The following is a 24,266-nucleotide window of genomic DNA, read 5'->3' on the forward strand; positions in this document are numbered from 1 at the left end:
GTTATAAAAGTATTATGTACAAAATATTTTCCAAATTGTAATGTAATAGCTCCAATCCACTTCAGTGGAGGAACATCACTGTAGGTACTACCTAGTTTCTAGATACAAAGGGAAATAATCCAGGCATGAAAATAGGTACCAGAAACTAGTTGGTAATATTGATGCCATAGATAAGTCTTCCTATAGCTTTTCATTCTTATATTTCTTTCCCCTTAACGTTGGAGCATTTAGGTATTTGAACAAAAGTGTCTTGACACATGCAGAGTTTTTACAAGTTCTTTTATGGTAAAGAAACCATTGAATATGAAAATAAAAAAGAAAACAAGGAGATTTCTTTTGGTGGAAAAGAGACCAGTTGAAGGAGATATAAAAATGTGGAAAAAAAGAAATGCATTTCACTTGAAAACAGCTGTATCCAGAATGGCACCCAAGCACTGGATAATATTGGCAGTCATCAGAGTATCTACTTTTTCTTCCAGATGTCGTTTAGGATCTTGTTTGCCAACATTCTTAATGGCTAACTGTTCAGGGCTCATTTTCTCTTCCTCCTCAAGAGCCTGGAAAACAATGAAAATACATTACATATTGGACATGTTACACAAACAATTAAAAAGTTTCAATTTACTACATTAGTTAAAATTAAAAGCCCTTGATTAATTTTGCCACTAGGTAAGTTAAGGTACTTTAGTAACCTTTGAACATACAAGTGGTAAGTGTAATGACAATTAGGGAGTTTTCCCCTTGAATTTTTACATGAATAGTTAGTTTATACATAATTATAACAAATAATAACTTTGTAATGGAATGATTGCTTACCTTGTTATAGTGTTTTGCTAGCTCTAACATATCATTGACAGTACCCTCATTAAGCTTGCAATGCTCATTGTAGTCTTGTAGTGACAAACCATCCATCCAGGTTTTCTTGTGAAGATTTAGCAACATTTTTTGCTCTAGTTCATTTTTCCTGTAGTTGATTGATATTGAGTAGTAGTGACGATTTAGACCATGGATAAGAGCCTGAAAGAATCAATGAAGGCATATAGGAGATACAGGTATTATGGAATATCACTTGCTTTTTATTATCTGTATCAATAATGAGAATAAAAAGGGTTTATAATAGTTTAAATTATTATGTAGATGCTAAGTCTATGGTTGTATTGTGTGGGGCAGAAGTTGGAGTGTAGTCATACCTGAACAGAATGTTTCTGTAAATGTCCTAGATTACTGGTGGTTTGTCTAGGCTCTTGTCCTAACACCATCATGTTGGGATTGATTAATCGGAAAGCATCTATCACTACTTTTCCTGAAAACAAAATAAGAAATCATTATTAATTTTTATAGTTAAGCATCCAAAGCCAGCACATACATTTTTAAGTATCTCTTGTGATTTAGCGTGGGAGGTAGTTATTGAATGTGTTCTATAAAGTTGGAAGTGTTTACGATAGGATAAGAATTTGGTACCTACCTAACTGGGGCAGATTATTGGACATGTTACACAAACAATTAAAAAGTTTCAATTTACTACATTAGTTAAAATTAAAAGCCCTTGATTAATTTTGCCACTAGGTAAGTTAAGGTACTTTAGTAACCTTTGAACATACAAGTGGTAAGTGTAATGACAATTAGGGAGTTTTCCCCTTGAATTTTTACATGAATAGTTAGTTTATACATAATTATAACAAATAATAACTTTGTAATGGAATGATTGCTTACCTTGTTATAGTGTTTTGCTAGCTCTAACATATCATTGACAGTACCCTCATTAAGCTTGCAATGCTCATTGTAGTCTTGTAGTGACAAACCATCCATCCAGGTTTTCTTGTGAAGATTTAGCAACATTTTTTGCTCTAGTTCATTTTTCCTGTAGTTGATTGATATTGAGTAGTAGTGACGATTTAGACCATGGATAAGAGCCTGAAAGAATCAATGAAGGCATATAGGAGATACAGGTATTATGGAATATCACTTGCTTTTTATTATCTGTATCAATAATGAGAATAAAAAGGGTTTATAATAGTTTATATTATTATGTAGATGCTAAGTCTATGATTGTATTGTGTGGGGCAGAAGTTGGAGTGTAGTCATACCTGAACAGAATGTTTCTGTAAATGTCCTAGATTACTGGTGGTTTGTCTAGAATTATTATGTAGATGCTAAGTCTATGGTTGTATTGTGTGGGGCAGAAGTTGGAGTGTAGTCATACCTGAACAGAATGTTTCTGTAAATGTCCTAGATTACTGGTGGTTTGTCTAGGCTCTTGTCCTAACACCATCATGTTGGGATTGATTAATCGGAAAGCATCTATCACTACTTTTCCTGAAAACAAAATAAGAAATCGCAGATTATTTCCATTATCATAAAACAAGAAAATAAACCTAGTGAACCTAGGTAGAAAATTTTAGTGCAATGTCCTCTTCTGGAGATTTTGGAAATCCTTTGAGGAAATTCAAATTGGTTTTCCTCGGAGAACAAAGTGGTGAGTTGTACATAATCATTTACAGTCATGTAGACCTGCTATCATGCATTACATTTTTGCTTGATTTCCTTCAAAAATGTTCAGACAAAATTGCTTAAATTTAATTGTGCCCAGGTAGGTACTTAATTAATTTAAAACTTATCAATAACTGCCTTCATATCCCTTTTAGCACTTGGTGTTTTGCTTAAATTTAATTGTGCCCAGGTAGGTACTTAATTAATTTAAAACTTATCAATAACTGCCTTCATATCCCTTTTAGCACTTGGTGTACCTATTGTTTTGTAACACCTTTAGGGTGATGTAAAAAGATGTTTTGTGAAACATTTCTTGATGGGATGTTTTGTCTTGCTGGGGGATGTTCTTACTAGGGAACATTACTACGAGAGAGTGTCAGCTTGTCAAACCACAAACATTGACAAAAAACATTTGCCATGAGAATGTAAAAAGATGTTTTGTGAAACATTTCTTGATGGGATGTTTTGTCTTACTGGGGGATGTTCTTACTAGGGAACATTACTACGAGAGAGTGTCAGCTTGTCAAACCACAAACATTGACAAAAAACATTTGCCATGAGCATATCAGTCTTCACGTACTCTGCCATAGAAGATTTTACATCCTGATGGATGCCTCAGGAAATAGAAAATGCAAAAGGAAACATCAACTCTTACTGTTAAGAGAAGAGTAATTAAATTTGGACAAAACATTTTTATGAACCAAATATTGAGGGTTGAGGTGGGAAGGGCATCAACTCTGTCCAAATTTGAGCCACAACCAAAAGTCAGTGCTGAAAAGATCAGATGGTAATCTAACAAGAGTCAAGTGCTAATACCATTAGAACAGGAAAAGGGCAAAAAAGAAGGGGTATTTTTGATCAGTTCTTTGGATACCCAACTCTTAACTTGAATATTTACCCATCAGCTAACTACAGTAGGTTACATTTTTATAGTGAATCAACTTAATCATAGATTTACTCACTGAAGAGTTTGATTAGTAACTACCTAAGTAAGTACCTACTTATTTATGTACCTAGTGATTCATCCATAGGTAGGTAAGGAGTAAGGAGATTTACAGGGATATTCAAATAGTTAGGTATTCTTCTTTCCTAAGAATGTATGATTATGTAAAAGTAAGTACTTACTAGAATTTATTGGTCCGAATCTTAAAGACAGGGAAACAAAGAGGAAAGTGCTCTATTGCTCTTGTCTCATTAAGTGGATGAGTACAAAATAACTACTTGTCTTGAGGGGAAAAAAGTGAAATAAGCTACCTTCTTAAGTATTGAATTCACATTCATGAGGAAAAATATCTTGATTTGGCTTAGGTAAGTACCTGGGTACTTATATTGTTTTTAAATATACTTACTTACTAAGGTACAATAATAATAAAATATTGATAGGTCCAAGTCTAATTGTGTTAGGAATGTGTTTCATCAATTCAAGGACCTTGTCAGTTGTCAGAGAATAATTTACTAATGGAGAAGGTTACGCATACTATGGCTTGTGCTCTGTTGACGGTAATGAGTGCAATGATGCATTGCTTGTCTCTCATTTAAAATAAGTAGTAGATTGGATGAGTAGATACCTACTTAGTTAGGTGCTATAAATAGTAGGTAAAGATATATATTTTTTTTTTTATCTTCATGGTTAGCAGTAAGATAGGTTTGATGGATTGAAAATACATAAGTAGGTACCTATGTACTATAGTGACAGAGTTGTCAAGGTGCTGGTCTGGCAAAGAGATGGGCATCAATTCAATCCCAACTGAGGCATAAGTAAGAATTAAAAAAATTATCCGAATAACCGGATTTTTGGCCGAGGCCAAAAGTAAGCGGATTTGTATTAACCTGATGTCCGGCAAACGTCCGGCATCCATCCACTATACAAACATACCTACTCGGATAATTTTAAATGCGTACCCAAACAGGTACCTTTTTAAAGATTGTACCTCGCCTTCACTTTAGTAATACTTCAAGGCACAATCTCTCCAAGTACGGAAAAGTTTTATGAAAAATTCCGCCTTGGCCGGGGTTCGAACTCGAACCTAGCACAGGTGTCCGGGTTGAGAGTCAGTGCTCTTGAGTAATGGTACCCGGATAAACAGGTACCCGGATCCGAGTTTAACCGGGTCAAAGGGCAAAAAATCGGCTCCGCTCATGATCAATGCTCACTTAAATAAAAATCGCTCATTTGAAGAAAAACGGCAACTGGCAACCCTGTTTTGAGAAAAGTTCGGCTGTTCCGCTGTTCGGCAAGTTTCGCAAATTTCATCGAACGTGGCTGTCCGTTCATTCGCTGATTGCAGTCGCCATTCTGTCGTGTAGTCAAAATCTAGCATAGGTGTCCGGGTTGAGAGTCAGTGCTCTTGAATAATGGTACCCGGATAAACAGGTACCCGGATCCGAGTTTAACCGGGTCAAAGGGCAAAAAATCGGCTCCGCTCATGATCAGTACTCACTTAAATAAAAATCGCTCATTTGAAGAAAAACGGCAACTGGCAACCCTGTTTTGAGAAAAGTTCGGCTGTTCGGCAAGTTTCGCAAATTTCATCGAACGTGGCTGTCCGTTCATTCGCTGATTGCAGTCGCCATTCTGTCGTGTAGTCAAAATAAAAGAAAGTTTTATCTAATCTGATAGCTACCTTGGGTTTTTCTTCCTTTTCCATACAAGATTTAAGTTTAAATTAAATTATGATGAGTGTGTTTAATTATTTAACATAGGTATTACTTAGGTAGTTATTGAATGTGTTCTATAAAGTTGGAAGTGTTTACGATAGGATAAGAATTTGGTACCTACCTAACTGGGGCAGATTATTATTTTTTTTCCTCTCCTATGCTGAAACACATACATGAAGATGTCAACGTCTTGAGACCGAAAAAGGTATCTAATCTGACCCAAGGGTATGTACCAAAGTCAACGTCTTGAGACCGAAAAAGGTATCTAATCTGACCCAAGGGTATGTACCAAAGTACCATGGTCTAATGATTACCTCTTCAATGAGTTGCTACTGAATGATTGTGAGTCAAACTCCAAGATGTTGGTTTAGAGAACCAATCTAAATGAGGGTTTACTCGCGAAATATGGATTTGTGGTACCACTACTTACCTACTGAATGTTCCAAATCTTAATGCTACTGAATGATTGTGAGTCAAACTCCAAGATGTAGGTTTAGAGAACCAATCTAAATGAGGGTTTACTCGCGAAATATGGATTTGTGGTACCACTACTTACCTACTGAATGTTCCAAATCTTAAAACAAAACCTGCAAAGGTATTTCTTTTCTTTCCCAAGTTTGGAGTTCCTAAAAAAAGCTCTCACTCGGTTCAAAACTTCAAAAAATTCAAAATCTGCAACTCACTTCGAACTTTTTGTTTACACCACAGAGAAAAAATGCAGTGTTGCCGCTCGGAAGTCGTATTTTTATTATCCGAATAACCGGATTTTTGGCCGAGGCCAAAAGTAAGCGGATTTGTATTAACCTGATGTCCGGCAAACGTCCGGCATCCATCCACTATACAAACATACCTACTCGGATAATTTTAAATGCGTACCCAAACAGGTACCTTTTTAAAGATTGTACCTCGCCTTCACTTTAGTAATACTTCAAGGCACAATCTCTCCAAGTACGGAAAAGTTTTATGAAAAATTCCGCCTTGGCCGGGGTTCGAACTCGAACCTAGCACAGGTGTCCGGGTTGAGAGTCAGTGCTCTTGAGTAATGGTACCCGGATAAACAGGTACCCGGATCCGAGTTTAACCGGGTCAAAGGGCAAAAAATCGGCTCCGCTCATGATCAATGCTCACTTAAATAAAAATCGCTCATTTGAAGAAAAACGGCAACTGGCAACCCTGTTTTGAGAAAAGTTCGGCTGTTCCGCTGTTCGGCAAGTTTCGCAAATTTCATCGAACGTGGCTGTCCGTTCATTCGCTGATTGCAGTCGCCATTCTGTCGTGTAGTCAAAATAAAAGAAAGTTTTATCTAATCTGATAGCTACCTTGGGTTTTTCTTCCTTTTCCATATAAGATTTAAGTTTAAATTAAATTATGATGAGTGTGTTTAATTATTTAACATAGGTATTACTTAGGTAGTTATTGAATGTGTTCTATAAAGTTGGAAGTGTTTACGATAGGATAAGAATTTGGTACCTACCTAACTGGGGCAGATTATTTCCATTATCATAAAACAAGAAAATAAACCTAGTGAACCTAGGTAGAAAATTTTAGTGCAATGTCCTCTTCTGGAGATTTTGGAAATCCTTTGAGGAAATTCAAATTGGTTTTCCTCGGAGAACAAAGTGGTGAGTTGTACATAATTATTTACAGTCATGTAGACCTGCTATCATGCATTACATTTTTGCTTGATTTCCTTCAAAAATGTTCAGACAAAATTGCTTAAATTTAATTGTGCCCAGGTAGGTACTTAATTAATTTAAAACTTATCAATAACTGCCTTCATATCCCTTTTAGCACTTGGTGTACCTATTGTTTTGTAACACCTTTAGGGTGATGTAAAAAGATGTTTTGTGAAACATTTCTTGATGGGATGTTTTGTCTTGCTGGGGGATGTTCTTACTAGGGAACATTACTACGAGAGAGTGTCAGCTTGTCAAACCACAAACATTGACAAAAAACATTTGCCATGAGCATATCAGTCTTCACGTACTCTGCCATAGAAGATTTTACATCCTGATGGATGTCTCAGGAAATAGAAAATGCAAAAGGAAACATCAACTCTTACTGTTAAGAGAAGAGTAATTAAATTTGGACAATACATTTTTATGAACCAAATATTGAGGGTTGAGGTGGGAAGGGCATCAACTCTGTCCAAATTTGAGCCATAACCAAAAGTCAGTGCTGAAAAGATCAGATGGTAATCTACTTAACAAGAGTCAAGTGCTAATATCTTTAGAACAAGAAAAGGGCAAAAAAGAAGGGGTATTTTGATCAGTTCTTTGGTTACCCAACTCTTAACTTGAATATTTACCCATCAGCTAACTACAGTAGGTTACATTTTTATAGTGAATCAACTGAATCATAGATTTATTCACTGAAGAGTTTGATTAGTATATTAGTAAGTAACTACCTAAGTAACTACTTATGTACTTATGTACCTAGTGATTCATCCATAGGTAGGTAAGGAGTAAGGAGATTTACAGGGATATTCAAATAGTTAGGTATTCTTCTTTCCAGGTAGTTACTAAGTAACTACTTATGTACCTAGTGATTCATCCATAGGTAGGTAAGGAGTAAGGAGATTTACAGGGATATTCAAATAGTTAGGTATTCTTCTTTCCTAAGAATGTATGATTATGTAAAAGTAAGTACTTACTAGAATTTATTGGTCCAAATCTTAAAGACAGGGAAACAAAGAGGAAAGTGCTCTATTGCTCTTGTCTCATTAAGTGGATGAATACAAAATAACTACTTGTCTTGAGGGAAAAAAGTGAAATAAGCTACCTTCTTAAGTATTGAATTCACATTCATGAGGAAAAATATGTTGATTAGGCTTAGGTAAGTACCTGAGTACTTATATTGTTTTTAAATATACTTACTTACTAAGGTACAATAATAATAAAATATTGATAGGTCCAAGTCTAATTGTGTTAGGAATACCTTTTACGCTTCTACCATAGGTGTTAAAGCGCTTAATCGAGGAAAAAAGTTGATTTAAACTCCGTTTAAGTTTAACTTTTGGATTAACCAATCTGGTTGGTAGAAGCGAACTGGTGCATTTAACGTTCTGTCGCCACTGACTATTTGTTGACGTGTATCCTTATGATATTGGCTCTTCACCATGAGCCTAATGTGTACTTCGTATATTTTACTGATTTATGTGTATTTCGGTTTCAGTTATTCAGGAGAGTAGCTGCTGCTCTGCCAGGCATGGACTCCACCGAAAACAAGCCACCCGAAGATAGTAAGTCCTTTTTTGCATGTTACCTAACCCTATTCTCCATCTCCATATGGCTAAAGGTATTATGTGTTGTAATGAAGTCTCAGGGTCTGTTTATGGACGTACATGAAAAGAATTATGTATCTTCATTGTGATTGAGAATAATTTACTAATGGAGAAGGTTACGCATACTATGGCTTGTGCTCTGTTGACAGTAATGAGTGCAATGATGCATTGCTTGTCTCTCATTTAAAATAAGTAGTAGATTGGATGAGTAGATACCTACTTAGTTAGGTGCTATAAGTAGTAGGTAAAGATATATATATATATTTTTTTATCTTCATGGTTAGCAGTAAGATAGGTTTGATGGATTGAAAATAGGTACCTATGTACTATAGTGACAGAGTTGTCAAGGTGCTTGTCTGGCAAAAAGATGGGCATCAATTCAATCCCAGCTGAGGCATAAGTACAAATTAAAAAAAAAAATAATAATAATAAAAAAAAAAAATAAAAAAAACGACCCTTAAGATTAGAAGGTAGCAAAGGTTCTAGATTACTTAACCTAGCCTATTGGTTACCTTTCTATCTAGGTACTTGAAGGAGGTACTACAGTAGGAACCTATTGACTAGGTATTCAAGTGGGAAGTGGGTCAACACTAGAACACCCTGTTTATGTTCCTGGAGGAACAATTCATTTGAAGGTAATGGTGAAACAAACACCCAGGAAAACAAATTTTGAAGACAAACTAAATAAAAAATCATCGCATTGTATTTACTTAAGAACACTTGGTCATTCAAATATTTGCAGTCAAAATTAGGGTGCAAATCCATTGAGTCTAGAATTCAAACTTTGGGTATTTTGCTCTTTTTCATGTTAGGAAAGCAAATTGTCACTGGACGAACCACATGGTTCATTTATTTTAATCTATGTACTATATAAGTACAAGTATACTAGAGTAATTTTTTATTTTCTTCTTTTACAGTGGGCAAAACTTCCCTCATCACAAGGTTCATGTATGACAGTTTCGATAACACCTATCAGGCCACAATTGGTATTGACTTTCTATCTAAAACCATGTATTTAGAAGACAGAACAGTAAGTATAACATCTTTCTTGCATTGTATTTACTTAAGAACACTTGCAAATATTTGCAGTCAAAATTAGGGTGCAAATCCATTGAGTCTAGAATTTAGAATTCAAACTTGGGGTATTTTGCTCTTTTTCATGTTAGGAAAGCAAATTGTCATTGGACGAACCACATGGTTCATTTATTTTAATCTATGTAGTATGTACTATGTACGAGTATACTAAGTAGAGTATTTTTTATTTTCTTCTTTTACAGTGGGCAAAACTTCCCTCATCACAAGGTTCATGTACGACAGTTTTGATAACACCTATCAGGCCACAATTGGTATTGACTTTCTATCTAAAACCATGTATTTAGAAGACAGAACAGTAAGTATAACATCTTTCTTATTATTCTCTCTTTGCTACATTTGATTTCAAATGAAGATCTGCTTATTTGAAAGAGTAGTGTTGGCATTAGGTAGGTGACACCAACAGCTTTAAAAAGATTTTCTTTCTTTTAAATTTACCTAAATAATTTAATATGGGTTCCAGATGTACATACTTAAGTAAGTATGTAGTTCTAAATTTATTTAGACTGTTGAAAGTACCTAGGACTTATAGGTAATACTTAGTCCCATTACATTGACCTTGATGTACATTTACATTTGAACACAAAAACTGTAGGTACTAAAAATAATATGAATGGAATATTTATACATAATTACTTACCAATAAGGTACATTGTACCTATTTTGTGTTAAAAAATATTTTTCCTGTATTTACCTAGTGGTCTTTCTTGTCAGTATTTATCCTGAATGTGTCCCAATCTCTAGTCTACATGATAAGTTCGAGTCATTTTAGCTTAGATACTTGCCTAGAAGCCTAGTCTTTTTACTATCTTTTTTTTTACATTGATATCCTATATTTGTTTTCGTGTCAAAGTCAAATACTTCGTAGAAAGAAGTTAATTAAGTAAATATATAAAATATCAAGCATTCGAGGAAGAGACATGCCACCAGAATGGGATACCATTTCGTTATGGTCACACGATATTACAAATTACAAGTCGTACGCATCAGAAGAATGTGTTTTATGTGTCCCGAGTTCGAGATAATGTCAGTCATAGAGAGGACATGGAAACAATGCACTTGAAATTATTCATAAGGCTATTCAGAGAGGTTGGAAATAGAAAAGCTATTTAGAGCCTATTTGCCACCAGAATAGGATACCATTTCGTTATGGTCACACGATATTACAAATTACAAGTCGCACGCATCAGAAGAATGTGTTTTATGTGTCCCGAGTTCGAGATAATGTCAGTAATAGAGAGGACATGGAAACAATGCACTTGAAATTATTCATAAGGCTATTCAGAGAGGTTGGAAATAGAAAAGCTATTTAGAGCCTATTCAAAGGCTTGGGAAAGCTAGTCCATATTGGGAGAAATATTTTCATTCGTATTAGCGGAAAGGACATAGTATACTTTTTGATTAAACTCGTTTTGTTGTCTTGTATGGGTCAAATGTCAAATCTTAAGCTGTGTCCACACATAGTCGACGGCCGTCGATTGACGCGACGAGGTGACTGTGTTGTCGAGGCAGTGGTAACAGTGTGGACTTTGTCGGCATCCACGGCAGTCGACTATGTGTGGACACAGTTTTATAACCAACTTTTGTGGCATTTTATTGGGTTGATTAATCTTAACGGTTAGCGCGGTAAACTTTGGATCTGGAGATTGATGGTTCGAGTCCAAGTCAATTCATAAAATTTAGGGATGTATTAATAGTAGAGTGACATTTTTGTAACATTACGGTGCGTTTCCACTCGCTCGGCATTTTCTGTTTCCATTTAAACATGTGGAAAAATATCATGCCGATCGGCAAATGCCGAGTTTAATTTAATCGTAGTTTTTTTTTTCTCCTAACGTTCATAAAATTTAGGGATGTATTAATAGTAGAGTGACATTTTCCATTTAAACATGTGGAAAAATACCATGCCGATCGGCAAATGCCGAGTTAATTTTAATCGTAGTTTTTTTTTCCTCCTAACTGATTCTAATGTTTTGTTCAGAGTTTACTTAGGTACGTTTCCCCGGAATTCCCCTCAACTCCTCAACTTCTCAGTCATTCAGTTTGATTAGTCATCCTATGACGTGGGGTCCAAAAGCACAAGAGGCTGTCTTCTTGTCCTATGTACACCTTATTCATATTAGTCATGTACAATATTGGCATAGTACACTCTACATCAACTTCTCAGTCATTCAGTTTGATTAGTCATCCTATGACGTGCGGTCCAAAAGCACAAGAGGCTGTCTTCTTGTCCTTTGTACACCTTATTCATATTAGTCATGTACAATATTGGCATAGTACACTCTACAGGCCCTACAGCCTACACTCTTCTTCTTTCTTTTTCTTCTTCTTATTGGCCTTTTTCGTCAGCCTCTCAATTAGCCCTAAGTAGGGTGATTTCTTTGGGACACTCTACAGGCCCTACACTCTTCTTCTTTCTTTTTCTTCTTCTTATTGGCCTTTTTCGTCAGCCTCTCAATTAGCCCTAAGTAGGGTGATTTCTTTGGGCTGTCCCTTCGCACTTCGCACACAACTTTTGCTGTTTTTTTTCCAAGTCCCCCAGTCAGACTAAGCTGGTCTACTCCCTGTTTAACGTCCCCCAGCCAGCCAAGGTCTACTCCCAGTTTAACGCTACAGACTCTACACTGTACACTTGATTTTCTCTTTTCAGGTTAGGTTACAACTTTGGGACACGGCCGGACAAGAAAGATTCCGAAGCTTAATCCCCTCCTATATTAGAGATTCTACTGTTGCCGTTGTGGTGTATGATATTACAAGTGAGTATTTAAACTACTGAAACTGCTGAGCAATTAGTTTACTATGATGAATAGAATTTATTCATGTTTTAATTTACCTCTTCCAAACAAGTCGTGAGAAGAAAGAAGAAAAAATTTGAAGTTCAGCAAGAATATCAATCAATAGTCTTAAGGTGTGTCCAAACTTAGTCGACCAGACGTCCATCGGCATCGATCAACTATGTGTGGACACACCTTTATAGTCCTCTCTGTCTCCCTCCCTCTCTTCTTCCCTCTCCCTCTCTTTCCCTCCTCTTGTGTTCAGTATTTACGTTTCTTTCCTTTTGTAATAATAATAATAATAGACTCTTGAGTGGAAGGCAACCACTAGGCGAGGTTAACGCCGGAGGCGTTTTCTACCACCTAACCCTTAGAATTTCGCCGGAGATATTAATATTCGGAGCGGAAATGTGTTGCCAATTGTGAATACTTGTACCCATGAAGAATGCTCTGTTACAGCGGGTTCAATTCCCACCCTGGGCGATGACTGAACAGATTAGTATCGGTTTTGGAACGCCTGGCTTTCTCTTATCTGTCTCTCGTCGATTTCGGGAGCATAAGACCTACGCAACCTACGTTGCAGTATTCAACAGCGTCGCATTTCATGTTACAATAGACGTACTATAAATTATACCTTGTTTGGACAACATTAAGCAGAAAAGAACCATTCGTAAGGCACTTCCCCTTACGGATGGTTCTTTTCTGCTTAATACTGTTCGTTAATACTGCTACTGCCAGGATAAAAGTCCATTTGACTGGACAATAGTTTATTGATTAGCCATTTTAGTACATTTTGTAGAATAAAAGCCAAAATTCTTGCAGTCTCAATGGTCAATGTACGCTTTGCTTAAATTCCTCCCTTGGTGGTGTAATGGTCACTCGCCTGATAAACAGGAGGGCGTGGGTTCAATCCCAGCCGAGGCATGGAATTTCGTCAATTTGACCGCATAATATTTTTAACACCAGAACCGTTAGTATCTTACTCAATGTAGATAGATACTATCAAATACTGATTCACTGTTGTACTTCTGTATCTATTTCGACTTTCTTTCCTTTTTTTACATCCATTTTTTGTAACTCCTTCAACTATTTCTAATAAAATTTAAATACAATAAAATACCACCCATTTATTACAAAAAAAAAAAATAAAAAAAAATGAACCTGTCTTCTGATTTGGTTACTCGCACGAGACTTTCGTAAATAATAATAATTTAATAATAATTATGTCACTGGAATTTATACCTCACTTTTGGACATTTGATTGTCCATATCCAGACCTCGATTGTGGACAGTTTGATTTTCATGGTACACAAATTGACGCCCTCGTCATAGATGGATTACATATAGGAAGTCAAAAGAACAATGGTTAAGTCCGGGGGCCACAAAGTGAGTTTAAACTCACTTTGTTGTCCCCGGCCTTTAGAAGCTGAAAAACCAAGTAAGAAATTCATCAAGTAACAACTTCATTAAAAAATATTCTAAGTTGTATATTTGCAATGGGGAAAAGCAACAATATTTGATAACATAGTTCATTTTGTTTTTGTATTGCCTTTGGAATGAAGACGTGAGAAACGTCTGATACTACCTAATTGTACTACAGGCAAGTCTTAATACAACATTGAGAGGAAAAAGAAGAGGTGAAATCGTATTGTACACAGAGTTTCAAGAGAGAGAGATCTATGAGTGTCTACTATTACTATTAGATAGGTTCAAAACTGGCTTTCGAATAACAATGTCTTGACGTCGAGAGCAGGTGCTTTCTTTGTTCAAATTTCAATTTTTTTCACGTACCTCGAGTTTCCCGTGAGTGTACCCTGAGTTTGCAATAAAATCAGTCTAAACAAAAAATAAACATCCACAAAATAAATTACAATATCCTATCAAATCACGCGAATGTAACTTCCTATTTACTTTGCATTGGTTTTTCGCTGTTGTATAAACAAGATCTTTAAACTTGACCAAGTATCCTATAACCTATAAGCTCTCAAATATCATTTACCAACCTAAACCAGGTACCAAGAGAACCATATGACCTGTAGTGTGTAGGTACTGTTATTATCCTGGGAGGAAGGAACTTGAAGTTGTGTGTGTACAGAAACTTGTTTACCACGCTTCACATACGCTGACCGATGATTTACGTTTGTTTCTAGGTATGTTTAATAGGTACTCTAGCTCTCAAGTATCATTTACCAAGAGAACCATATGACCTCTAGTGTAGGTACTGTTATTATCCTGGGAGGAAGGAACTTGAAGTCCTGTGTGTGTACAGAAACTTGTTTACCACGCTTCACATACGATGACCGATGATTTACGTTTGTTTCTAGGTATGTTTAATAGGTACTCTAGGTCTAGGTACTTAATCTGTAGTAGGTACACTAGGTTGTCTAGGTACTCAATCTATACCTGGTGATTATGAGCTCATCTACCTACGTTTTACCTATGTGTGCACTTTTTATTCCTCAAGTTTTTTTTAGATATTAGGTATCCCTGTGATAATGTTTCTGACGCGTAGTCCTTACTATTTGTATTTCTCTCTCCCTCTCTCGTTCTTTCTCCCTCTCCGTTTTTCTTTTTCACTTTCTCTTTCTCTTCCTCCCTCCCTCCCTTTATCTTTCCCTCCCTCTCTCTCGTCATCTGCCCCCCCCCCTCTCCTCCATACCGAACACTCTCTTTTTCTCACCCTTTACTGTTATTTATCCTAGCCTAGTTACCTTGGAGGATAATGCACGTGCCTTGTAGGCGCTAGATGGTGGGTTCAATTCTCGATCGAGACGAATTTTACCCATTTGAGTTTTCGTCGTTCGTGCTCGGATATGGCTGGCTTTCTCCTATGCTGTCCTCCTATCTCTTTTTGATTTCGGGACAATACAAAAATCCCTACCTTTAAATCATGCTGAACTTCTTTTTTCTTGCTTCCCCAGACGCCAACTCGTTCCATCAGACCTCCAAGTGGATCGACGACGTGAGAACAGAGCGAGGGAGCGATGTGATAATCATGCTGGTTGGTTCGATCGAGACGAATTTTACCCATTTGAGTTTTCATCGTTCGTGCTCGGTTATGGCTGGCTTTCTCCTATGCTGTCCTCCTATCTCTTTTTGATTTCGGGACGATACGAAATCCCTACCTTCAAATCATGCTGAACTTTATTTTTCCTTGCTTCCTCAGACGCCAACTCGTTCCATCAGACCTCCAAGTGGATCGACGACGTGAGAACAGAGCGAGGGAGCGATGTGATAATCATGCTGGTTGGAAACAAGACTGACCTCTCGGACAAGAGACAAGTGAGCACGGAGGAGGGGGAGAGGAAAGCCAAAGAACTCAATGTCATGTTCATTGAGACCAGCGCTAAGGCGGGATACAACGTGAAACAAGTAAGCCCCAGGGTTTCCAATTTTCGAGTTGTCAAAAGCACTGACTTCAAGAAAATATACCTTGAAGTAAAGCGAAAGAGGTACTGAGGTTCAATCTTTTTTTTTTTTAGGTCTCTAATTCAGATGGTGGTTATGAACAGAGCTAGCTCAATCTTCTAGCTCAAGCCTAGACTTTCGTACGTCACCAATTCAATACCAAACTGCACAATTACTAGCGCTCGCAAGCCTAGCCTCTAGCCGTGTTCATAATTTTTTTCACACTGGTTCTAAAGAAATAAAATTATGAAGAGGAACAAAAACCTATTCGTTTAACAACCTTGAGCTCTAAATTCTAGAAAGATGCTTATTTTTGAAAAATACATATGTTTCTGGTTGGTATCTGGTTTCTTTCTACTCTGGACAAGATTTTCGCCTCTGGCATAGATGGACATTCCAAAAAATGGCCTTTTTTTCTAGTACTAACACCGTTGTTTCTTGCTCCAAAAATACAAACTTCCCATTGTTATCACCAGAAAGTATTTGCATTTGAAGTACAAATATTTGCTGAAAAAAGATTATTTTTTTTTCTTCCAATTTTGAGAATTACCTAACCCCGGGACCTACTGGAAGCAAGCGCGTTGCACTGCCGCGTAACTGCGAATTCTTTATATAATAAAATCCAGAAGAATTGATTTTGTTGATCTTCTTTTACGAAAAGAATATTTCGCCTATTTCCAAAGGAAAAACAGATGAGTTTCAAGACAATTTTTTGACTAATACACAACACAGGTAAATATTACGTTATTGTCGATTAATAAAATTTAATTACAGGTTATGATTTGGTTATTTACAATAGTGTCTGGATAATTTGGGTACCTACCTACTACCTAATAATAAGTCGTATTACAAACTAATACAATTAGGTTCATCACTCACTAAAATGAACTACATTTGTAGGTTCATCAAAACACCTCATCTGAAATTCAACATTTTCATCAACTATTTACAATACAGACATTGGACTAGATCGGTTACCGATTACAAATATACCTATCACATAAAGGTACACAAATAATTATTCCGATACCTAAAATAATACTCGTTTTTTCAAAGAAGAAAACTTCAATAATCACTGTTCCTTTTAAATCTATAAATCGTAGATTTTCGTTTGGAATGTACATAAAATTAGTGTATTATATTTATTAGTTATTCTATATCTAAATTATTTTTAAGTCTAAAATATTTCAACAGGAATGTTGATTTTAATATAATAAGTATCGATAACATATTTGTTTATAGTTTCATTTGTTTAAAATGACTAGAATGGGGGTTCATCTGTCATAGGCACCTATTTCTATAGTTTCTATTTTTTTAAAATTTACTAATGGAATACGTGGAATCAAAGACGGAGTGATCTGAGAAAAGTGACTCAGATCTTAGTAGGATTTGTGGCAGTCCAAGAATTACTAGAACGAATGTGTTAGGAATTTTTTTGAGTTCAATTAGAGTTGAAGAAAAAACGGCATTTTCTGGCGATCAAAAACAGACAAATTTGGGAAACTTACGACGGATTTCACGGTAATTTTGGCGTTTTTTAATTTGAGATGTGTAAAAAGTGAGTGAGTTATATAAAAAGAACTACTCTTTTCAGAGGACTACTTCAGTCAATGAGTCAGATCCTAAAACACGTTACTTACTTTTCAACTCCCTATAGTTATAGAGAGATAGAATAATGTTTTTTTTTTTTTTTTTTTTTTTTTTTTTTTTTTAAAATTCTATTTTTAAAAATTTACTAATGGAATACGTGGAATCAAAGATCTGAGATAGGCGACTCAGATCATAGGATTTTTGGCAGTCCAAGAACTACTAGAACGAATTAGTTAGGAATTTTTTTTGTTGAGTCAACTAAAGTTGAAGAAAAAACTGCATTTTCTGGCGATCGAAAACAGACTAATTTGGGGACCTTACAACGGATTTCACAGTAATTTTGGATCATTGCAATGAGAGATGTAAAAAGACTGTAAAGAGTGCGTGAGTTATAAAAAAGAACTACTCTTTTCAGTGGACTATTCAGTCAATGAGTCAGATCCTAAAACACGTTACTCACTTTTCAACTCCCTATAGTTATAGAGAGATAGAATAATGTATTTTCTTTTCGTGAAACATTCGGAAAAAGAACATATTCCGATGGCGCGCCATTTTGGATTTCCTATGGTTTAGTACAGGAGGACTATTTACGATGGGATTAACTGTCTTCTCTGTTCCTTAAAATCCCCTATGAACTCCTTAACTTCTGCCCGCCTTGGAAGCCAACAATGACATTGTAGATAAATACTGGGATGCACGGGGAAAAATGGCCTAATGGTCGAAAATTCCGACATTAACAACAACAGTACAGGGGCCATTTAAGTTTCCAAAAGGGAACCGGGTTTCCGAAAGTTTCCCGAAGGAAATTAACTTTTGGATTTCCTATGGTTTAGTACAGGAGGACTATTTACGATGGGATTAACTGCCTTCTCTCCTCTCATCTCAACTCCTGCTCGACTTCGAAGCCAACAATGCCATTGTAGATAAGTACTGTGATGCAAGGGGAAAAATGGCCTAATGGTCGATAATTCCGACATTAACAACAACAGTACAGGAGCCATTGAAGTTTCCAAAAGGGAACCGGGTTTCCGAAAGTTTCCCGAAAGGAAATTAACCCTAAACTGTCTGGAAATTGGTTTAAAGTTCTACTTGATTGTTCGGTAACAAGGAGAGATAGGGACGGTATGACTTCCTCCTAACTGATTCTAATGTTTTGTTCAGAGTTTACTTAGGTACGTTTCCCGGAATTCCCCTCAACTCCTCAACTTCTCAGTCATTCAGTTTGATTAGTCATCCTATGACGTGCGGTCCAAAAGCACAAGAGGCTGTCTTCTTGTCCTATGTACACCTTATTCATATTAGTCATGTACAATATTGGCATAGTACACTCTACAGGCCCTACAGCCTACACTCTTCTTCTTTCTTTTTCTTCTTCTTATTGGCCTTTTTCGTCAGCCTCTCAATTAGCCCTAAGTAGGGTGATTTCTTTGGGCTGTCCCTTCGCACTTCGCACACAACTTTTGCTGTTTTTTTTCCAAGTCCCCCAGTCAGACTAAGCTGGTCTACTCCCTGTTTAACGTCCCCCAGCCAGCCAAGGTCTACTCCCAGTTTAACGCTACAGACTCTACACTGTACACTTGATTTTCTCTTTTCAGGTTAGGTTACAACTTTGGGACACGGCCGGACAAGAAAGATTCCGAAGCTTAATCCCCTCCTATATTAGAGATTCTACTGTTGCCGTTGTGGTGTATGATATTACAAGTGAGTATTTAAACTACTGAAACTGCTGAGCAATTAGTTTACTATGATGAATAGAATTTATTCATGTTTTAATTTACCTCTTCCAAACAAGTCGTGAGAAGAAAGAAGAAAAAATTTGAAGTTCAGCAAGAATATCAATCAATAGTCTTAAGGTGTGTCCAAACTTAGTCGACCAGACGTCCATCGGCATCGGTCGACTATGTGTGGACACACCTTTATAGGTCTCCCTCCCTCTCTTCCTCCTCTCTCCCCCTCTCCTTCCCTCCTCTTGTGTTTTGTATTTACTTTTCTCTCCTTTTGTACCTTGAGTTCCCCACGAGTGTACCTACCTGTTTGCAATAAAATCAGTCTAAACAAACAATAAACATCCACAAAATAAATTACAATATCCTATCAAAACACGCGAATGTAACTTCCCATTGTCTTTCCTTTTGTACCTCGAGTTTCCCGTGAGTTTGCAATAAAATCAGTCTAAACAAACAATAAACATCCACAAAATAAATTACAATATCCTATCAAAACACGCGAATGTAACTTCCCATCTACTTTGCATTGGTTTTTCGCTGTTCTATAAACAACAATCTTTAAACTTGACCAAGTAACCTATAACCTATAAATAAGCTCTCAAGTATCATTTACCAAGAGAACCATATATGACCTGTAGTGTAGGTACTGTTATTATCCTGGGAGGAAGGAACTTGAAGTTCTGTGTGTGTACAGAAACTTGTTTACCACGCTTCACATACGATGACCGATGATTTACGTTTGTTTCTATGTTTAATAGGTACTCTAGGTCTAGGTACTTGATCTGTAGTAGGTACACTAGGTTGTCTAGGTACTCAATCTATACCTGGTGATTATGAGCTCATCTACCTACGTTTTACCTATGTGTGCACTTTTTATTCCTCAAGTTTTTTTAGATATTACTTAGGTATCCCTGTGATAATGTTTCTGACGCGTAGTCCTTACTATTTGTATTTCTCTCTCCCTCTCTCGTTCTTTCTCCCTCTCCGTTTTTCTTTTTCACTTTCTCTTTCTCTTCCTCCCTCCCTCCCTTTATCTTTCCCTCCCTCTCTCTCGTCATCTGCCCCCCCCCTCTCCTCCATACCGAACACTCTCTTTTTCTCACCCTTTACTGTTATTTATCCTAGCCTAGTTACCTTGGAGGATAATGCACGTGCCTTGTAGGCGCTAGATGGTGGGTTCAATTCTCGATCGAGACGAATTTTACCCATTTGAGTTTTCGTCGTTCGTGCTCGGATATGGCTGGCTTTCTCCTATGCTGTCCTCCTATCTCTTTTTGATTTCGGGACAATACAAAAATCCCTACCTTTAAATCATGCTGAACTTCTTTTTTCTTGCTTCCCCAGACGCCAACTCGTTCCATCAGACCTCCAAGTGGATCGACGACGTGAGAACAGAGCGAGGGAGCGATGTGATAATCATGCTGGTTGGAAACAAGACTGACCTCTCGGACAAGAGACAAGTGAGCACGGAGGAGGGGGAGAGGAAAGCCAAAGAACTCAATGTCATGTTCATTGAGACCAGCGCTAAGGCGGGATACAACGTGAAACAAGTAAGCCCCAGGGTTTCCAATTTTCGAGTTGTCAAAAGCACTGACTTCAAGAAAATATACCTTGAAGTAAAGCGAAAGAGGTACTGAGGTTCAATCTTTTTTTTTTTTAGGTTTTCTTTGGAAATATTAATCGAAGCGGAAATGTGTTGCCAATTGTGAATACTTGTAACCATGAAGAATGTTAGCTCTGTTACAGCGGGTTCAATTCCCACCCTGGGCGATGTGTTCATAACCATCACCTGGCTTTTTCGTTATGAGTCCAATCTTGAAGGAAGAAAAAATCAAGTGCCAAGTTGTAGTAGGGAAGTGGGTAAGAGCTAATTTGAGAGTTTTAAAACATATGCCTAGCCTTTTTTTCTGCCTGGGGGTTGATGAGTATTTTAGATTTGTCACGACCGACCCCTCGGATCATTAATTACTAATCTATGTGCATTTTTGTTTCAGTTGTTCAGGAGAGTAGCTGCTGCTCTGCCAGGCATGGACTCCACCGAAAACAAGCCACCTGAAGATAGTAAGTCCTTTTTGCATGTTACCTAACCCTATCCCCCATCGCCAGGCTGTAGCTAAGTCCATATGGCTAAAGGTTTTATGTTATGTAATGAAGCCTCGGGTTCTATTCGTGGACGTACATAAAAGAATTCTCGTCATTGGGATTTCACAAAGTCCAGGAACCTCCAAGACCTCGCTGGTTAAATATCTGAACTGAAGGGCTCACAGGGAAAGGAAAAATCAATGGTTGGGTGACAAATTGGCCAATAGGAAAACATGTTGAAAAAAAAGAGAGATAAAAGAGCTTTTCAGCAGATTTGAACCAATATTTTTTAAAACTTCTTACAAATTCTAATATGAAACTTTTTGTTCATTATTCCAGTGCAAGAAGTTGTGCTCAAAGACACTCCCCACGAGTTGAAGAATGAATCGGAAGGGGGCTGCTCCTGCTGAACTCACAGAATCGAGTGAACACGTCAACTACCCCCCAACACACAACGCTTACTCGAAAAATAAAATTCCAAATAACGTAGAAGCTAGAAGCGCAAATTAAAGTAATTAAAAAACAATGTGTATTACCTAACTTCTCTCACTTATGTATTTTCAATTAATATAATATTAATTAGAAGAAAAGTCGTATGTATGCAGGTCAATAGAGGCTCTTGAACAAGAACGAGTTGGAATTAGTATATATTTGGATAAAATTGTAGACATTCCTTTGTCGGAAAATGGTCAGCCGTTATCTAGATTATTCTAGATCTAGAATTCTAGACTATCTTAAAAGTTAAGATATCTGAATTAGTGAAATTAGTATATATTTGGATAAAATTGTAGACATTTCTTTGTCGGAAAATGGTCAGCCGTTATCTAGATTATTCTAGATCTAGAATTCTAGACTATCTTAAAAGTTAAGATATCTGAATTAGTGGCTGAATCTGGCTGAAGGATGCCCAAGATGAGAAGTGTTTGTTTACAAATTCTCCTTTGTCCTCATGTAAATCTAAGATTTTCAAGATCGTTGAACGAATGCACATCACCTTCGTAAGGATTTTCAAGATCACAGGACTGTTCAAAATTTGTTGAACGCTGGAAAATGCCTACCTCAAGTTGTTAAGCGCGGACCATGCTATGAGATGAGGTTTTTTTCGTCACATAAATCCACGTTGATTTGGCTAGAGCCTTAAACCGTCCCTTCAATCGAGATACTTTTCCAATCATTCCTTTTGTCGATTGTTTTAATTTCTAAAATAATTCCTATCTGTTGATACTCCCAGTCTCGATTTTTTTACTATCCAAGTTCAACCCTACTATGCCTGTGTACATATTTATGTATTTGTAAATATAGATTTATTTATTAAATGCTAGATCCTTAAACCGTCCCTTCAATCGAGATACTTTTCCAATCATTCCTTTTATCGATTGTTTTAATTTCTAAAATAATTCCTATCTGTTGATACTCCCACAGTCTCGATTTTTTTACTATCCAAGTTCAACCCTACTATGCCTGTGTACATATTTATGTATTTGTAAATATAGATTTATTTATTAAAAAGTCGATTGACGCGACGAGGTGACTGTGTTGTCGAGGCAGTGGTAACAGTGTGGACTTTGTTGACATCCACGGCAGTCGACTATGTGTGGACACAGTTTTATAACCAACTTTTGTGGCATTTTATTGGGTTGATTAATCTTAACGGTTAGCGATTTATTAAATCATAATCTAAGTGTAATTTTAATTTTTAAAAGTAAATAAATTCTCAAAACGGAAAACCACCTGCTTAGCAGAATAATTATTCTTTTCTCATTGACTGCCGCGTTATTACATCATCGTCTAACTTATGGTCTTATGCCAATCTTGTTCCATACTGAGACCACACCGTCATAAAACCAATACTCAGACTTGAATCCCATTCATTATTTAATTGATAAATAACAGATTTGTACTTGGGTGTTTTCCCAAGTCAATACGTTGGTGTTATCTAATGCACGAGATTGACGATTAGGTCATTTTTTCTAAAATTTCTTTTTCCAAGTCAATATCTCAAACGGAAATCTGACTTCTAAGAAAATCCTTGAATCGGTGTATAAATTAACATGTTGATTCAAATGTGTTGGAACTTGGCACAAACCGTAATATTTCTTGGTTATTCTGTTTCTTCGCGGATTCATGTCCTTGTGATGACGGTGCAGTCTCAACACAGAACAAAATTTCCCAAGCATAATCTGCTCGGCTCTTAACTACCAACATATATATAGGTATGGGCTATGGGTGCTTGGCTCAAGGCAAATTTTGTTCTCGTATTTGACAACAGAGAAAATGAGTCATCCTCAAGTGCTATAATATGTGTTACTAAAACCTAAAATGTAGATTTAGGATTAGAAATACCGTGTATCGGGGTCTGGTTATACGGACCAAGTTTGAAAGAAGAGGAAAATTTACGAAATTAATCGATATTCTTTCCTTCGTTTTTTCCTTATTTTTCAAGCCCAGCCTAGCCCTGTCTATAACCACCTCAAGCGTGCTAGGATAAGCACGAAACAGTTATAGTGCACCGCCTAATCCCGGCATATGTGTTTAAAGCCTGGTACATACATAGGCTACGATATGTCTGCAGAAGTGCAGACTTATCTTACAACTTGGTTTCGCAATTTCGATTTTCGACAGATTGTAAGTGTGTACGGCACTGAAGATCTAATAGTTTGCCATACACATCTACACGTATGATCTGTCGAAAGACAAGGTTGTGAAAGCAAGTTGGAAGAGTCTGCAAACAAATCATAGCGTGTGTATCAGAGTTTAGAAGATTGTAAGTGTGTACGACGCTGAAGATCTAATAGTTTGCCATACACACCTACACGTATGATCTGTCGAAAGACAAGGTTGTGAAAGCAAGTTGGAAGAGTCTGCAAACAAATCATAGCGTGTGTATCAGAGTTTAGGGATATAGTATAATTCTTACTACGAGTATTTGCTGGAAATCAGCGTACTATTGACGAAGTGGAAGTGAAATATTTCGATTATTACAGAGGATTGTGAAAATCACTTGATTTGATTTTTTATTTTCCTTCTTCTTCGTTTTCGAATATTTGGTTCTTTCACTACATGTCGTAAAGATAACACTCGTTCTTTGGCTCAGATTTTTTTTTTTTTTTTTTTTTTTTATAGGGAGTTTTTAAAATTTTTTCACCCCTTTTTTTTTTAATT

The 24,266-nt window shown here is 36.7% G+C and overlaps 4 protein-coding genes across 4 annotated transcripts; 2 read left to right on the forward strand and 2 right to left on the reverse strand.

Moving 5' to 3' along the window:
- Positions 1-26: 26 nt before the first annotated feature.
- LOC103505717 (26S proteasome non-ATPase regulatory subunit 14) lies at positions 27-1,315 on the reverse strand. Its single transcript, XM_026820981.1, has 3 exons — positions 1,191-1,315; positions 817-1,017; positions 27-557 (listed from the first exon to the last, which is right to left on the reverse strand). Exons 1-3 carry the CDS (start codon positions 1,260-1,262, stop codon positions 396-398), a joined length of 435 nt encoding a protein of 144 aa, XP_026676782.1. The 5' UTR covers positions 1,263-1,315; the 3' UTR covers positions 27-395.
- Positions 1,316-1,571: 256 nt separating this feature from the next.
- On the reverse strand, positions 1,572-2,851 carry LOC103505718 (26S proteasome non-ATPase regulatory subunit 14-like). Its single transcript, XM_008470074.1, has 4 exons — positions 2,842-2,851; positions 2,204-2,316; positions 1,714-1,914; positions 1,572-1,589 (listed from the first exon to the last, which is right to left on the reverse strand). The coding sequence occupies exons 1-4, from the start codon at positions 2,849-2,851 to the stop codon at positions 1,572-1,574; spliced, it is 342 nt and encodes a 113-aa protein (XP_008468296.1).
- A 3,527-nt stretch (positions 2,852-6,378) lies between these two features.
- On the forward strand, positions 6,379-15,756 carry LOC103505719 (ras-related protein Rab6). Its single transcript, XM_026820986.1, has 4 exons — positions 6,379-6,770; positions 9,349-9,461; positions 12,174-12,279; positions 15,464-15,756. The coding sequence occupies exons 1-4, from the start codon at positions 6,701-6,703 to the stop codon at positions 15,754-15,756; spliced, it is 582 nt and encodes a 193-aa protein (XP_026676787.1). The 5' UTR covers positions 6,379-6,700.
- Positions 15,757-18,848: 3,092 nt separating this feature from the next.
- On the forward strand, positions 18,849-21,713 carry LOC103505720 (ras-related protein Rab6-like; the record flags this gene model as incomplete). The annotated part of the gene is made up of 4 exons (XM_026820987.1): positions 18,849-18,996; positions 20,367-20,572; positions 21,017-21,083; positions 21,444-21,713. Coding segments are annotated over 4 exons (492 nt in total), but the record flags the coding sequence as incomplete, so codon positions are not given.
- Positions 21,714-24,266: the final 2,553 nt, after the last annotated feature.

This window comes from Diaphorina citri, unplaced genomic scaffold, assembly GCF_000475195.1.
Source record: "Diaphorina citri unplaced genomic scaffold, Diaci psyllid genome assembly version 1.1 scaffold191, whole genome shotgun sequence".
Taxonomy (NCBI): domain Eukaryota; kingdom Metazoa; phylum Arthropoda; class Insecta; order Hemiptera; family Psyllidae; genus Diaphorina; species Diaphorina citri.

What these genes read in the sequence shown, in the direction of transcription:
- LOC103505718 (XM_008470074.1), bottom strand. An exon ending in TACAGAAACATTCTGTTCAG is followed by an intron (nt 1,915 to 2,203) that starts GTATGACTACAC and finishes TGATTCTTTCAG; the next exon opens with GCTCTTATCCATGGTCTAAA.
- LOC103505719 (XM_026820986.1), top strand. Translation starts at nt 6,701, where the DNA reads ATGTCCTCTTCTGGAGATTTTGGAAATCCTTTGAGGAAATTCAAATTG. An exon ending in TTTCCTCGGAGAACAAAGTG is followed by an intron (nt 6,771 to 9,348) that starts GTGAGTTGTACA and finishes CTTCTTTTACAG; the next exon opens with TGGGCAAAACTTCCCTCATC. An exon ending in TGTATTTAGAAGACAGAACA is followed by an intron (nt 9,462 to 12,173) that starts GTAAGTATAACA and finishes TTCTCTTTTCAG; the next exon opens with GTTAGGTTACAACTTTGGGA.
- LOC103505717 (XM_026820981.1), bottom strand. Translation starts at nt 1,262, where the DNA reads ATGATGGTGTTAGGACAAGAGCCTAGACAAACCACCAGTAATCTAGGA. An exon ending in TACAGAAACATTCTGTTCAG is followed by an intron (nt 1,018 to 1,190) that starts GTATGACTACAC and finishes TGATTCTTTCAG; the next exon opens with GCTCTTATCCATGGTCTAAA. An exon ending in TAGCAAAACACTATAACAAG is followed by an intron (nt 558 to 816) that starts GTAAGCAATCAT and finishes ATTGTTTTCCAG; the next exon opens with GCTCTTGAGGAGGAAGAGAA.